Source organism: Myzus persicae, unplaced genomic scaffold (assembly GCF_001856785.1).
Source record: "Myzus persicae strain clone G006 unplaced genomic scaffold, MPER_G0061.0, whole genome shotgun sequence".
NCBI lineage: Eukaryota > Metazoa > Arthropoda > Insecta > Hemiptera > Aphididae > Myzus > Myzus persicae.
The window spans coordinates 440,358-456,226 of NW_019104200.1; the positions used below are offsets into that span (position 1 = coordinate 440,358).

General features: G+C 26.7%; 1 protein-coding gene and 1 long non-coding RNA gene across 5 annotated transcripts; one reads left to right on the forward strand and one right to left on the reverse strand.

Annotated features, from left to right (window-relative positions):
• Window positions 1-4,689: 4,689 nt before the first annotated feature.
• Window positions 4,690-8,942, reverse strand: LOC111039913 (kelch domain-containing protein 10-like). Of its 4 annotated transcripts, XM_022323573.1 has the most exons (6): window positions 8,354-8,942; window positions 8,076-8,182; window positions 6,540-6,721; window positions 6,288-6,471; window positions 5,858-6,198; window positions 4,690-5,270 (listed from the first exon to the last, which is right to left on the reverse strand). In XM_022323573.1, exons 3-6 carry the CDS (start codon window positions 6,696-6,698, stop codon window positions 4,755-4,757), a joined length of 1,200 nt encoding a protein of 399 aa, XP_022179265.1. In that variant the 5' UTR covers window positions 6,699-6,721; window positions 8,076-8,182; window positions 8,354-8,942; the 3' UTR covers window positions 4,690-4,754. The 4 variants fall into 4 exon arrangements, with proteins under 4 accessions (XP_022179265.1, XP_022179266.1, XP_022179264.1 ...); XM_022323574.1 differs by lacking the exon at window positions 8,076-8,182 and having other exon boundaries at window positions 6,540-6,712; XM_022323572.1 differs by having other exon boundaries at window positions 6,540-6,712; window positions 8,076-8,942.
• A 1,611-nt stretch (window positions 8,943-10,553) lies between these two features.
• Window positions 10,554-11,912, forward strand: LOC111039911. The gene is made up of 3 exons (XR_002605153.1): window positions 10,554-11,059; window positions 11,441-11,488; window positions 11,613-11,912. It is a non-coding gene; the product is annotated as an uncharacterized LOC111039911 (long non-coding RNA).
• The last annotated feature ends 3,957 nt before the right edge of the window (window positions 11,913-15,869 follow it).

Here is a 15,869-nt window from a genome sequence, read left to right on the forward strand (position 1 = left end):
TCTACATTGTGCAAAGAAGTGGAAGTGCGCAGCCGTGCACCCCGGTAAGTAATTACGCCACCGGTGGTCACTGTAATGAATGTGTTATAAACAATTAACAATTTACTACTCATTGGAAATTTGGAACTCAATAAGAAAATCATATTTGATATATTTAGTCCAATTTCATAATTCTTAAGTTAACACAATTCCACTTAAAAAAAATAAAAGTAGTACTTAAATTAAGTCCAGTCTAAAATTTTGAATGCGGTAAAGCGGTTAATTAAAAATATATAATAATGTCAATAATGTCAACAAAAATAAAAATTTCGTCAATAATAACAATAATTTTGCTAAAAATTAATAATAAATAATAATATTATCCTGAATATTATTTAAAAATTCCAATTTTAAATGGGGTAAATATTTAATAGGTACAAGTTTAGGTAATAAAGCCAAGTCTGATCATTTTATTATTCATATAATTTGTCATTTGTTCTATTTTTCGATTTTGTGTTTTTTGACTTTTTAGTTGACTTTTTAACTCATTTCTTTACTTCTCATTAAGTATAATTATACTTAGAGAAATAAGGGTACTCGTCCAATATGCTATCTACCGTAAATATTTTATCTACTGTAATTTTATTATAGTTTAGTATGATATCTACCGCATGCCCGTATGCTGTATATTAATATATTATACATACTTTAATACTTTATCATTTTGCAATTACAATTTGAGATTAAGAGGACGTGATACCCGCATGTGTTGTCTCCGTCTTACAAGTGCGTAACATAGCAAATTTTACGCTCAGCAGAAAACGTGTAGCTCCGTTAGTTTAAAAATTAATCCGAATTGACCTCTTATAAAATCTAATGGTAAGATTATTATCTAGTCAACCTCATAGGTTTTTAATTATATTTTAATTTAAACGCGAGTTATGAGTATTTTAAAATTGTAAATTTTTTATACATCTTAAAATACTCATAACTCGCGTTAAAATTAAAATATAATAAAAAACCTATGAGGTTGACTAGATAATAATCTTANATAAAAAACCTAAGAGGTTGACTAGATAATAATCTTACCTTTAGATTTTATAAGAGGTCAATTCGCACTAATTTTTAAACTAACGGAGCTACACGTGTTCTGCTGAGCGTAAAATTTGCTATGGTACGCACTTGTAAGACGGAGACAACACATGCGGGTATCACGTCCTCTTAAGCCTTTATTGAAACCCCAAATCATATTATATTTTATACCTTAGTAAGTTAGGTAGGCTAGTATTTATACCTTTATATTATACCTGTTAATGTGTGTTTGTGAGTCGTGTCGAATATACGTGGGTTTACTGTGATTTATTTATTATTAAATATTATTTAATAATTATTACTATGAGTTTGTCAACTATGAGTTATTTATATCGACACATAATTCAAAATGAAGAGATGTGCGAAATTTGTTTAAGTATATGCGGTTTATTACCAATCGACCAAACTTGTACAAAAATTAAAAACCAAGCAATTTGTGGTGGTGAGTTAATACAAGTTCTGAAAAATAGCCGAAAACGTGATTCGGAAGGTAATATTTTGAAAACAATTTATAATCGATGTACGAAAAAAGGATGCCAAACATTTTATTCCATACGCAAGAACAACAACTTTTTTACGTATAATATGGATAAAAATGGGAAGTGTAACAGACAACAGTGGTTTAAATTTGTTAAATTTGGTATTGGGTATTTCAAATAAAGGTAACACAAGCCGAGGTGTTTACGAAAATATCAAGATCAACTATAGTTGACTGGTATAGTGGTATAATTTATGTCGAGACGTAGCAGTAGCTGAATTTCAAAAACGTAAAAAATTGGGAGGTCCTAGCCTCGTTGTGCAAATAGATGAATCCTTGTTCCAAGGTAAAAAGAAATATAATCATAGAAGATTACGTCTTGGAGATCGCAAACCCGAGGAAATGTCAGATGAAAATTAAGAGAGTTCAGATGTAGACGAAGTAATAAATAATCAAAATGTCCGTAATTCAGGGGCCATGGATTTTTGGTTTCTATTGTAAGCTGATAGCATTTTAGAGAGACGTTTTTTTTTAAGTTGAAAAGCGTGATCGAAATACCTTACTACCAATTATATTAAATGAAGTTGAACAAGGTACTACTATATATTCCGATAAATGGCGTGCGTATTCTACTTTAAAGTTTAAATGAACATGGGTTCATCCACAAAACGGTTAATCATTCAGAAAATGTCATTAATCCAATAACTGGTGCTGAGACCCAAACTATAGAAACTCTTTGGAGACACGTCAAAAATAAATTTAACATTAAAACCCGGGGAGCGACTAACATATTACCATCACAACTTTAAGAAGGGTGGTGGCGCTCGTTACAAAAACCAAATGAAGACCTCTTCGAATCATTCCTCAGAGCGATCAGAAATACGTATACATAACTACACAGTATACAAAAATGACAGAGAAGAAATTCTGCATCCTAATTTACATTTAAATACGTGTTGATATCATACTTCATCAACAAAAAAATTACGGTAGATAAAAATATAAAATATTTACGGTAGATAGCATACTAAACCAACAAACGTGCGGTAGATAGCATATTGGACGAGTACCAAAATAAGTATACTTAGTATAACATAGTTAGTATAAGGTCTATGCTTGAATGTATGTTTTTGATTCAATATTTGGCTATTTCTTTAAACGCACCAATAAAAATATAAATGTTTGGACGTGCGGTATTAAATAAACCATTAACTTTGGGTGAAATTATTCACAACTAATACTAGGTATTTGTTGTATTTATTATGTTGCGGAAAATTCAGCAGAAATATAAAATACTAGGTGAGAATGTACAATATAATCTGATGCAACATAATATGTTGAAAAATAAAGTCTATGGACAATTTTATGTTTTCAGTTGCCAAGTTACAGAAAGCTTTGGCATAATATCTTCAATTAAACAATTATTACCTATGAATATCTTTAGCATTTAGGAACAATCGCTGTGTTGTCCGGCGTATTGTATAGGCAAAATAGGTGCATTACTGCATTGTTCAATATTGTTCATTATCACATTTTTAACTCATCTTCCACATCTTTTTTAATTGAGCTATTTGCTACAATTATATTTTTAATATTAAACATTATCATATTATAATATATATTATATATATTATTTGAAAATTAGCTTAAGTTAAACCGATATGATTTAATACTTAAATATATGTTAATATTGTTAATATAGAGTTGAAGCCTAACATTTCAAGTGCGCGTCCAATAGTCCTGAAAAGGACTGTTCACGGGTGACTCCGGTCTCCGGCCTATGAGGGTGGGAGTCCATTGTTTGTCGTATGATTGAAAAACCACAGGTACGACGAGATTGAAGAGGTTGAATGTTGATAGACTGATAGAGCTTTAGTTGGCTAACCGTCCTATATACATGCGCAACTATACCGTTTTTTTCCGTTAAAAAAACTGGAAACGGGTGGGAACTGTTTAGCACAATACTGCTACTCGGTCCCGTATCGTTTTTCGCCAAATACAGTTAAATTATAATCTAACTATACATATGAGGGAGCCTCTAACCACCTTGAAAAAGCTGGCCATCGCCCATTGGCCCATAAAATAAGCACATTTACAATTACCATTTGAAAAGTAGGGTGCTAATGTCACAGATCCGCGGAGGGCATTGCTTTTGTATAAATTACATGATTTTACAAGTTACAATTGTACAATAATCAATACTAGAAAACTTTCACCCAACTTCTTTAGAAAATAATACTTATCATTTTTGTACAGACATTTCGACTCAAATTTTCAGCACTCTTGCAATAAAGAAAAATCAAAATATTGATTAGGACCACATTGAGTTTTGTACTTAGGTTTTATGGGTCTACTATTTCATTCTTAAAATTCATCATAAATTATAGTTTCTATAAGTGTTTCCTGAAGTAATTTCTCTGATTTTTCAGTTTTTAGCTGTTAGCTATTAAGTGTGTTAAGATGTCCCATTTAATTTTTCTTAAATTATCAACAATACTCACAATTCACAAAACCAGTTCTTTAAGCCGAATAAAATCAGAAATAATGAAATTAATGTCAGGTATCTAGCATAAGAGTAACTGAGAGGAATGGACAGGAAATGGATAGCGCTTAATGATGTGTCACAAGGAATTAGTGACTGGAGACTGAGTAATTGTATAACTTCAGTAGACTTATCACTAAAAAAAACTTAATTAAGAAGTTAACCATTGATATTAAGGATGTTGTTCATTGATCCAGAAGAATGCTCTCTCTACTGTTGTCTTTTAATAGTAAACATTACGATAATCTAACAACTAATAAATACCAGATGCAGTTCTATCCTCATAATATGCTAGGGAATATTTTAGGCTCTTTGACACATACTTACTAATATTAATGTTATATTATTATATTTATATTTTATAATAGATTATGCAGTTACTCTATGAACTAGGTAGTAGGTACCTATGAATTTATACTAACTATGAATATAAATTATAAATACCAAACAATATTATAATACCATAATGTTTAAAAAATAGAAACATATTTGATGAATGCAAATTTTTAATTTGACATAACAGAACACATTTAGTAATATAAAAACATAAATATATATACATAATACTCAAATATTAATATCTTAAACAATAAAGTATTAAATTAGATATTTACAATTAAAATAGGATGAAAATGAATAAAACATATAAAATATACATAGTATTTATACTAAAGTTTTGGCTTTAATTATTCTCTCATAATACTCTGATGGTAACCCCAAATTCTCTAAGTCTTCTATAGACAACTTAAACAATTGGTTTTTGAAATAGTATAACATGGCATCCCAACATATGTCAATTAACTTTGGGATTTTAACCCAAGCACATAATATGTCATCTTTCTGATGTACATTAATTGAATCAGTACTAACTATTCCATTATGGAAGTAGATGCGACCTGACGGTACAACAGTAGACGAATGTAGAAACATTGATTTAGGCAGCTTACATGGCATAAGGTTACACCACTGAAGAGTATTAAGATTTAATCGCCAAATATCTGAGAAAAAGTTAAGATTATCAGATCCACCACTCATATATACATATTCTGGTTGGGTCACACATTGTGCCCATCCATAATAACAGCGATTTGCAGGATAAGGTGATGATAAATTCTTGATATCAGGCAAAGTTTTAAAATATTGCCATTTATTAGTTGATATGTCAAACACTTGTATTTTCTAGAAAAAAAATTAATTATTCAAGGTATACAATAAACTAAGTATCAAAAATGTATTAAAATATATAAATGAATATCTAATTAAAACGGGGATTACTTTGAATTTCCTTCTTACATATTATGTCTTACATAGTTACATCAAAACCTTAAACAACACTGAACTAAATAAGAAAAATATGATGTAATATGTTTTGGATTTAATTTGAATATTTGATTATTTCTAAAAAAATGCCTACAATTGTATACATAAGCATACATTTTTATTTTTTAAATTTAAAATGGTTTTAAACTTAAATATTACCTAAATAATTGAGATTTTTTTATAACATATTATATGAAAACACTTAAGTAGATATTAAATTATGATTTAACAAACAATACGTTTATCAGTGTAAATAATAACTTTTGGAAATAAATTCTTGTCAAAACTGATAGAAGATAATACGTTTTGGAAATTTATTTTATTGATAAGCTAAAATTAAGTCTATATATTATGATTTATGACAGAACTTTAAAATCTAAAAATAAATATTTTTTTTTTGGTAGATTAACAGTAATTTGGAAATAGGTTAATCAAGTAGAACTTACTTCAAATGTGTCTAGAAACATATTTTTATGTTGAATCATCACATGCACACCACCAAACGTGTATAAATGGTCGTCATAATAGGCCACTTCACGTCTAAGACTCTCATCAGTTCTTGGGTGTTGACCACAAGCTTGACATAATAACTGCCATTTTTTAGTACACAAATCAAGCCTATAAACATCCATTTCATTTTGGTATTCTGATGTCCCATTGAGAAAGTATACAAATTTTCCTTCTATATGAACTGGTTGACCATACTCAGTAATAATGGGAATTCCGTCTGCAGAATAAATTTCTTCGAATTGTACACAGTTGAAATGATTTTTTTTTGATAAGTTTCCTAAGTAAAAAATATTACAGGATAAATTATAAACAGTTAGAATTAAATAATAAATTTAAATTTAAAATGTTTAAAAACGAATTAAATACCGATGAAAAGTCGAAAAGTGTATTCATTAATGTACTCAAAGTTTTTTCCACCATGAACAATAATTAAATTACCAGACATCAAAATCCTAGTTAAATTAAAATATGTTGGCAAATTCATGCATTTTATTGTTTCCCAACGATCAGCAATAAAATTATATTTTTTCAGAGCCTCAACAGCAAGTACCTAAAATGTAAGAAATAACTGTTTACATATTATATAACAGTAGTAATATAAATATTTTAAATAAAGACCTCAGACTTATGCTTTCGATAGCGATTGTATTTAAACAAGTAGTCATCATTACATGCAATCCCCTGATCAATTACACAAAGAGGACGGTGCCATTCTGGTGGGTTCTTAGGGTATATGTCGAACACCAAATGTTTGAATCTATATTCCAATGATGTCATTGTGATGATGGAATCTAAAAAGACTATGGAATAATCATAAATGAAATTTATTTAATGTAGAATAGACTAAAATTGACATTCAAATAATTATTAGGCACCTTAATAATGGTATTGAGATATACATAGGTAATTAACCATACTATGACTATCAAAATAGTAGAATTTTTTTGTCTGGGATAGGTTATTTTCAACCATCCTAGAGTTTTTACTTTATAGTAAGTAGGTATAACCGGCAATTCAGTTTTAGTTTAGGTATCAAATATTACTTAAATATTATGGCATAAAAGATGAAACAATAGATTTTATTAAAAAAAATATTTATAGCAATAATAAAACTTGAAATAGCATAATAAATAATGTTATTATATAGTATGGTGTACCTATACTATAAACCACAAGCTTGCAGTTCTGTACCTAATTTAAATTAAAAAACACAGAAATAAACTAATATTCTATTAAATTCAATATTAATACATCAAATAGGGATAAAGTATCTAAATAAAATTACATATCTAAAAAACAAAAGTTATAATAAGTTTGACATAAGAAAAAAGCACTAACTTTATTTTGAATAACGTTAGGTATTTGCAATTCTTTTATGTTACAGATACGTTTATTGTTTATTTTGAATCATTAATTATGATTAATGATTTTGATTTTTTTTTTGTTTTCATGTTCTTGTTTATTTGTTTTCATTATTTTCTGTTAAAACATTATAAATAATGTTTTGAAGCTCTGTTACTAACCAGCAAATGTTGTAAGTTAGATTTTTATTTAAACATTTAAATCCCTCTCTGGTTTTAACAAATTAGATGACCATAAATTAAATAACACACTTTGAACAATTATTACTGTTACATATTACTATATTGTAAAAATATTTATTAAATATAGCAACAAATATGGTTGTAGCAATATTAACAAGTTAAATTACAAAGTCAAAGTTATCAAATATGACAATAATTTTAGTTAAGTCATCTAAAATCTAATTCAGTTTGGAAGTTTACCCCGATATTTATTGTAACCATATTAAGACCATCCAAATAACACAGAACGTAACCAGTTATTTTTAAAAACATTTTTACAAAATAATAAGTACTAATGAGTTATGACAATTGTGTGAGTATCTGTGCATAACATTATAATATTGGAAATTTGGAAAGCTCAGATACAATTATATATCTAATATAACAATGCTCATTTCTCCTTAGGAATCCAAAAGTGTGATATAGATAGCATTATTTTACAATTGACATTGTACTGCATCATAATTCGCAATAATGGTACAATACTAAAATAATTAAGGATATTGTATTGCTTATAAAACGTACCTATATAATAAATTATCGTAAGTACTAGGTATTAATATAGTCGTACTTTTTTTCAGAGAATCTCACTCGACGTCATAGCATATCAGCATCCCTCACTAGGGGGTGTGATTGACATCTTGTACAACAATCGTATCATTCTGTCCACGACGTTAACTGCAGTTAGTCAGTAGCAAATATAAGTCAACACACATCAATGGTAAACACAATACAATACACACAAAGATAATATATTTATGTAAGTACCTAACGGACAGCAAATAGTTACAAAGTGGGAAAGCTCAGCTCATGTTAAAGATATTTTATTTACTGTAAATTAGTAGTTACCACGGACTAGGATTGATAAAATGGACTGAATCTTTATTTTTTATCAAGTGTTGTGAAGTCATGAATTCGTGATACCAATATCCAAACTATTGTATTGTAACATTCATTAAAAATCGAATTATTGGAATATTGGGCGGCCGATACGACATTCTATATCCGATAAAACTTCGAAGATAATAAATCAATAAACCGCAATCCAGATTAACGATCCAAAGAATGGCGCCTCACTGCCTCAGTCGATGATCGGTTTTAGCCATGTGGTGATCAAAGTGGAGCTGCTTCCGATATCCGCGTTACACTATTGAAATTATTTGATCACAATTTTGAATTTACTAAATTCATTGTTTCTGTATTCACTGTTCACATTTCTCAATTCCACATTTCCACCGACAATTGCTGGAAATTGGAAAACGAACATTTATCGCACTTATCACTCAACAATGATAATAATTTTATATTATAATCATGGGCCCAATAATTATAACAATATAGAATAAATATAAAAAAATAATTAGGATAGTGAATTAAATATTCTAATGAATTATAAATTTATAACTAGACAATCTGATATTATGGCATACAGAATACAGATATTAACAGGATTGTTGTATAATATTATTATCTGAAATAGGTGTTGACCAGTTGCCCTCCAGCGGCTGTTTTCGGCATTTAAAAAATGTACCAGTTGCACTTACACAATGGCGTAATTATGTGGGAAGAGGTCCAGGGGTATTGGTCCCTGCAACAAAAAGATAACTAATAATATTAAAATTTTAATTTTGTATTATATTATAATACAATGTAGACGGAATCGCGGAAAAAGATCTAACCAAAAAAAGCCCTAACAAAATAAATACACCACCGAAAAAAATCCATGGAACAAATTTGAAATATTAATGTTCATATTGTGTTTTAAGTTATAATTTATAATTATAAATTGTTTCGTATCGAGTCATTAGGTACCTAATTAATGATATACCCAATACAGAACATACAATGAAATATCCTTAGGTAAATCGTAAATGTAGACTTATGTAGTTGTACTACTACATTTATACAAAAATTACACAACTCTAAAGATAATAATATAACAAGTCAATACAAAACAGGCGCTAGTACCAATAATATTAGTTTGTTTATAATACAAGGGGTTTTTTTGGTTTTTTAATTCATCTTAGTAGTGTCAGACGTCAGTTACTAGACAATTAGTTATTATTAGACATTAGTTATGATTATTATCTGATGTCTACATTATGGTCATTATGTACCTACTATTAAGTATTATTGTATAATGCTTTTTCGAATTATAATCATTAAACAACGAAATATTTACAAAATATAAAATACTTGGTACAATTGTATGGCTCTCGCGTGGACTTTTATTTCCGTGGTATGTGATTACTTTTTTGGGCTTTTTTTCCGCGCTCCACGAAGATGATGTTTATGCAAAGGCGTACCGAAGTATACAGTAAATAAATAACAATTTTCTAATATAGATCAATATTAATACCTATAAAATGTTAGAATTAAAAAACCCCCTGTAAAAAGTTGTAAATACGCCGATGCACCTAAGCATAATGTACACAATTTTAATAATACCAAGTATCAACCCGCAAAATAGTAGAGGTAAATATGTAAACAATAAATAATTTATATAAAAAAGAATAAATATAATACATAATATAATTATAGAATATTATAAATGACATACAATGTAATTTGTCGAAAAAAAAAACAATTTTAACACAACATTCATTACCTATATAATTGAAAAAATCTCAAATTGTATACTGTTTTTGTGGCAAATTACCCTGTATGCCGCTTATAATGAATATAATATATATATTATATATTTATATATTATAGGTATCAAGGTATCTACTATGTACTCTTTTGATTTTCATCTATTTACATATTTATCAGCATTATTTTAAGGGTTGGCACTTGTCATTATAATAGTGTTGGTAATATGTGAGGGCAACTGGTGCATTTTCCTCTATGTATATGTTTTAGGGGAGGGGGGTTCAAGGTTTATAGATAATAATATAATAATATTCAGTTACTTCTAAATTAACAATAATGTGATCACTTTTCTACTGTACAATTATTATTTATATGTATAAAAGTAAGTTGAATATTTACTTTACAGTTTACATTATATGCAAAATGCAAGTATTTAAAATAGATTATGTATCACAATAATTTTAAAATTTTAATTGAATGGTTTTGCACCTTTTATTGGTGTATAAACATGTAAGAAGTGTTATCTCTCAGCAGGTAGCCTGCTATTCTTCTTATGTGGATTTAAAAAATGTTATAAACATTCGTTGTTCTTTGAAAACTCATATTATCATTATTCATTACAATTAAATTGTGGAAAAATAATTTGATAGATGGACATGCCAAAAGCAGCAAGTATTTCATTTCGAATTTAGATTGTTGTATATAAAAACTATTTTTGATAATATATTATTCATTGTTTATATTTACTACTCTTATATTCTACTACATGTCTACATAGTTGGTGCAGTAAAATATAAAAACAATACATAATATATTTGTGCCACAGTCAAATGTTCATCAGGGCTACATTAGTTCACACAGAGAATACTAACAACGCTGATTTGCCCGTGAACTAAGATACACTAAAACCACAAATACCAAGATGACTAGATAGTACTATAGGTATTTTATATCTTATCATTGGTGAGTCTTCGTTCACACTTTACAGCTAAAAAGTATGTTAGTTCAACCGAAGTTTATAGACTCTAAACCTACTTTACCATTTTCATAGTAAAAGTTATATCAATAGATTCCTTTTGACTTAGAGTGTATTTATATCTTATTTTTTCAACCCCTATATGTAGCTTAAGGTTAGCTCAAACATGACTGTTTTTTAGCTCATTGAAACACATTATGATAATTGATAATCATTGTTTAAAATAATATTGTTTTTTAATGTAATAAATATTTTAATTGTAAAGCGTTTACAATTCTTGTTACTTATTGCTGTATACATTTAAAGCAAATGGTTTGCTTATAAAATAATAATAAATACCCACCCGAATCTAATGCATGTTATTTCAGGTTATATGTACCAGTTTATAGTGAGCTGTAATAAGAAAACCAAAGAAGGTATTAATTATTAAAATAGTTATAATACACACATATAAAATTAAAATAAGTAACAATTATTGGTTCTATGATTATATTCAATTGAAAAAAAATGTATTTAATTCTAATTTTTTGTATTTTATAGGTGCAGATTGCAGATAAAATTAAGCCTTTAGAGTTTTGTGCAACGTTGCATGAAATCAGTTAATAATACACTTATCATAATAAAGTTATCTAAATTTATTTCTGATAGTTAAATGTGAGTGAATTCTTACTTTACTAGACAAGATCTTTCATATTGTTATACATAATTAATATTTAATATAATGCATATTTATTATGGATTTATCTTTGTGCTTTTACTGTTATAGTGTATAATATATACAGACGTCACTTATCTATATACACAGAGCAACAATGTTACTTTTATAAAATTAAATTATAAAAATAATTATTATATATATTGCAGAAATGTTATATTATACAATTACATACATTTCCTTAAAATATATTACGTCGGCGATATAAAATTGCACTATCATATAGTTATAGTTATCGAGCGACCCTTGAAACAGACCACTGTAGCGTTGGTTTTTGTAAACTAGATACGTTTAATATTATAAGTGACTATACGTCATGACGTGAGTACCTATATAGGTATTGATAAGATTCACGATTATGCATTTAATACAATATATTGTGAGAGCCAAGATGACCATAAAATTATTATAGGTTTTAGATATACCTACAGATTATATGATTTCTCCATAGTTTGTCTACTTTTATCAAAAAAAAAAAAATTGTCTACCGGAAAGTTAAATTAAATATTTATGAGTTCAGATTTTTACAACATTGGGTAATTTACTCGATTTATCATGGAGTGATTTTCTTATATATTCGAAGTTATAATTTTAAAACTAATGACAGCAGAATCTTGACATTTTGCAATATATGTTTATTTTGTGGTTTTTTATGGTCCGCATATACTTTTCAAAATATTTTAACTCGTTTTGAGCTGTTTATGGACATTTTTTTTTATTAATCAATTTTCTTCAACAAAGGTTATGATAGCTTAATGCAATATTGCAGTCAATGGACAACATGTACAGATTCGATCGTCTCTCGTCAGTTTCTAGTAGCTTTACTCTAAGTACCTACACTTTTACAAAAACAGTATAGGTACCTCGTGGTGTTGATTAAAAAAAAACACAAACAATAGTTATTAGTGTTATTACTTATTAGTATTCTTATATAAGATCCTGAGTCAAGCGATTAATGTATTGATTTTTGTGTCTGGTATCATCATGTTTTGAGGCAGAATAAATCTCATTACACCTATAAACTTACTTTCATGTAGCCAAGATATATTTTATTGATATTTGGTACGTAATATAACAATATTGTTGGTTAATATTTTTTAAAGTCCATTATTCTGTTGAAACAAATAAAATCGTACTCTTTAATACGAAAAAAAAAAAAAAAAAACGTTTTACTGTGTAAACAAATTTCTTTATTATTGAACAATTTACAATAATTGTATGTTTAAATAACATTATATGAGAGTAAAGCACTCTACGAAAGTAAATTAAAATTTTGAATGGTTGTAAGCCGAAAATTGAAAAAAAAACACAGTAGAGGTGCAAAAAAAAAAATTAAAAAAAAAAATAAAAAAAATAAAAAAATAAAAATAAAAAAAAAAAAAAAAAACAAAACAAAAAAAAAAAAGGAGAAAGAAAAAAAAAAAAAATAAAAAAAAAAAATAGAAAAAAAAAAAAAAAATAATAAAAAAAACAAAAAACAACAGACAAGAACAAAAAAAAAAAAAAGAAAAAAAGAAAAATATAATAAAGACAAAAACAAACAAAAAAAAAAAAAAAAAACAAAAAAGACAGAAACAAAAAAAACAAAAACAAAAAAAGAAGACGAAGAAAAAATAAAAAGCAAAATTAAGAACAAAAAAAAAATAAAAAAACAAAAGAAGAAAAAAAAAATAAAAGAAAAAGAAAAAAACAAAGAAAAAAAGAAAATCAAAGATCAAAAAAAAAAACAAAAATAAACGAAAAAGTACAAAAATGAAGACGAAAAAAAAAAAAAAAAACAAAAACAAAACAAAAAATAAAATAAAAAACCGACAAAGAAGATAAAAAAAAAAAATAAAAATAAAAAACAAATAAAAAAGAAAACGAAAAAAACAGAAAAACGAAAAGAAGCAAAAGGAAATAAAAAAACGAAGAAAACAAAAAAAAGAAATAAAATAAAAAAAAAAAACAAAAAAAAAGACCAGAAAACAAAAAAAACAACAAACAAACCAACAAACAAGAAGAAAACAAAAAAAAACAAAAACACAAAAAAAAATATAAAAGAAAAAAAAAAAGCACTAAGCAAAAGAAAAAAAAAAAGAAAGCATACAAAAAAAAAAACAAAAGCAAAGAGCAAAAAAAAAAACAAAAAAAAATAAAAAAGAGAAAAAGAAAAAAAAAGTAAACAACAAGAAAGAAGGAAAGAAAGTAGAAATAAAAGAAAACAGGACAAAAAAAAAGAAAAAAAAAAAAAAAAAAAATCAAAAAAAAGAAAACAACGAAAAAAAAAAACCAAAAGCAACAAAACGAAAAACAGAAAAAAACGATAACAAATAAAAAAGAAAAAAAAAAAAAAAAAATAAAATAAACAACAAAGACGGAAAAAAAAAAAAAAAAAAGAAAAGAAAAAGAAAAAAAAAAAAAAAAACGACAACAAAAAAGAACAAAAACGAATAAAAAAGAAAAAAAAAAAGAACAAAGAAAAACAAAAAAACAAAGAAAAAAACAAAAACAAAAAAAAAAATAAACATCATAAGAAAATAAAAAAAAATAAAGAACATAAAAAAGCAAAATAAAAAAACAACGACAACAAAAAAAGTAAAAGTAAAAAAAGAAACAGACATAAAAGAAATTAAAAAAATAAAATGAAAGTAAAAGTCAAAAAAAAAAAAAACAAAAAAACAAATAAAAAAAAAAGAACAAGACAGAAGAAAAATGTATAAAAAAAAAAAAAAAATATAAATAACAAAAAAAATAAAAAAAAATAAAAAAAAAACAAACACCAAAAAAAAATAAGAAAAGAAAAATAAAAAAAATAAAAAAATTATAAAAAAATTAAAAATAAAAATATAAAAAAATATAAAATTTGCACCTCTACTGTGTTTTTTTTTCAATTTTCGGCTTACAACCATTCAAAATTTTAATATACTTTCGTAGAGTGCTTTACTCTCATATAATGTTATTTAAACATACAATTATTGTAAATTGTTCAATAATAAAGAAATTTGTTTACACAGTAAAACGTTTTTTTTTTATAGTAATGACGGTGGAAGAAGTCATTTGAATTAATCATAGCCAGCGTCTTAGCCAGAAATTTATACGGGGGTGCCATGGCCCCCTTAGCCCCGCAAACAAGCCTCTGATAATAACCTTGACACCAATCTCAGATTGCGTGTACTACAGTTGCCTTCAAAAGTTCGCATTTTTTATGCCAATCCCCCTCGAGGTTTATAGATAATACATCATATCGACCTAATAGACACCTAATTTAAAGCAGAGCGATATGATTAGATTTGATGAGTGATTTATAATTTTGTGGCTCATAAGTTATCAGATTAAATAAACGTTTTATGGTGATGGTAAAATAAGTTACTTAAATAGTTATATCATAAATCGTATCATGAAATGATACTCAAACAATGTGTTTTTATTTATTATTTTTTAAAATACCCTTAATATGGGCTAACCGACCTCTCAGAATAGTTTGAAATGGTACAAGTTAAATTCAAATTGAATACATTCACAGACCATAATCTGTTACTTACATTGAATCTCTTTAATTATACTGTAAAGCAGATTGGTATCCGTTTGCCCTTCATTGTCTAATAGTGTTTTTTTTGTTTTGATATACAACAAACCAACTTGAAAGTTTGTGTGAGGATTTTTGATTAAGTGGATATTTGTTGTTTTAATTTTTGCGACAAATCGAAAAAAGTAAGCTTTAAATATTGTACAGTATATTTAACATTTTACTGTATTAATAGTAAGTGATAACAATAAAAAATATCCTAGGCTGACATACTGTCTCTGTTCAGCACCGTTTTTCGTATACTATGATATTATATCATTGAATTCAAATTTAACACCATCCATAACAGCGACTTCCTTGACACTCAATGTATAGAAGAGCGAGATCCACTTACCCGGTTTCTTTATAAGTTATTTTAGGAAATATATTAAATTATCGTTTTGGCTTTCTTCCATAGTCTGACTATGTATAACTTAAAATAATAGCTATGCTCGATGAGCGAACTGTCAGAAATTTAAAAAAAAATTCAAATTTTATATTGTAGATAATATTTTAAATAAAATTATACGATAAC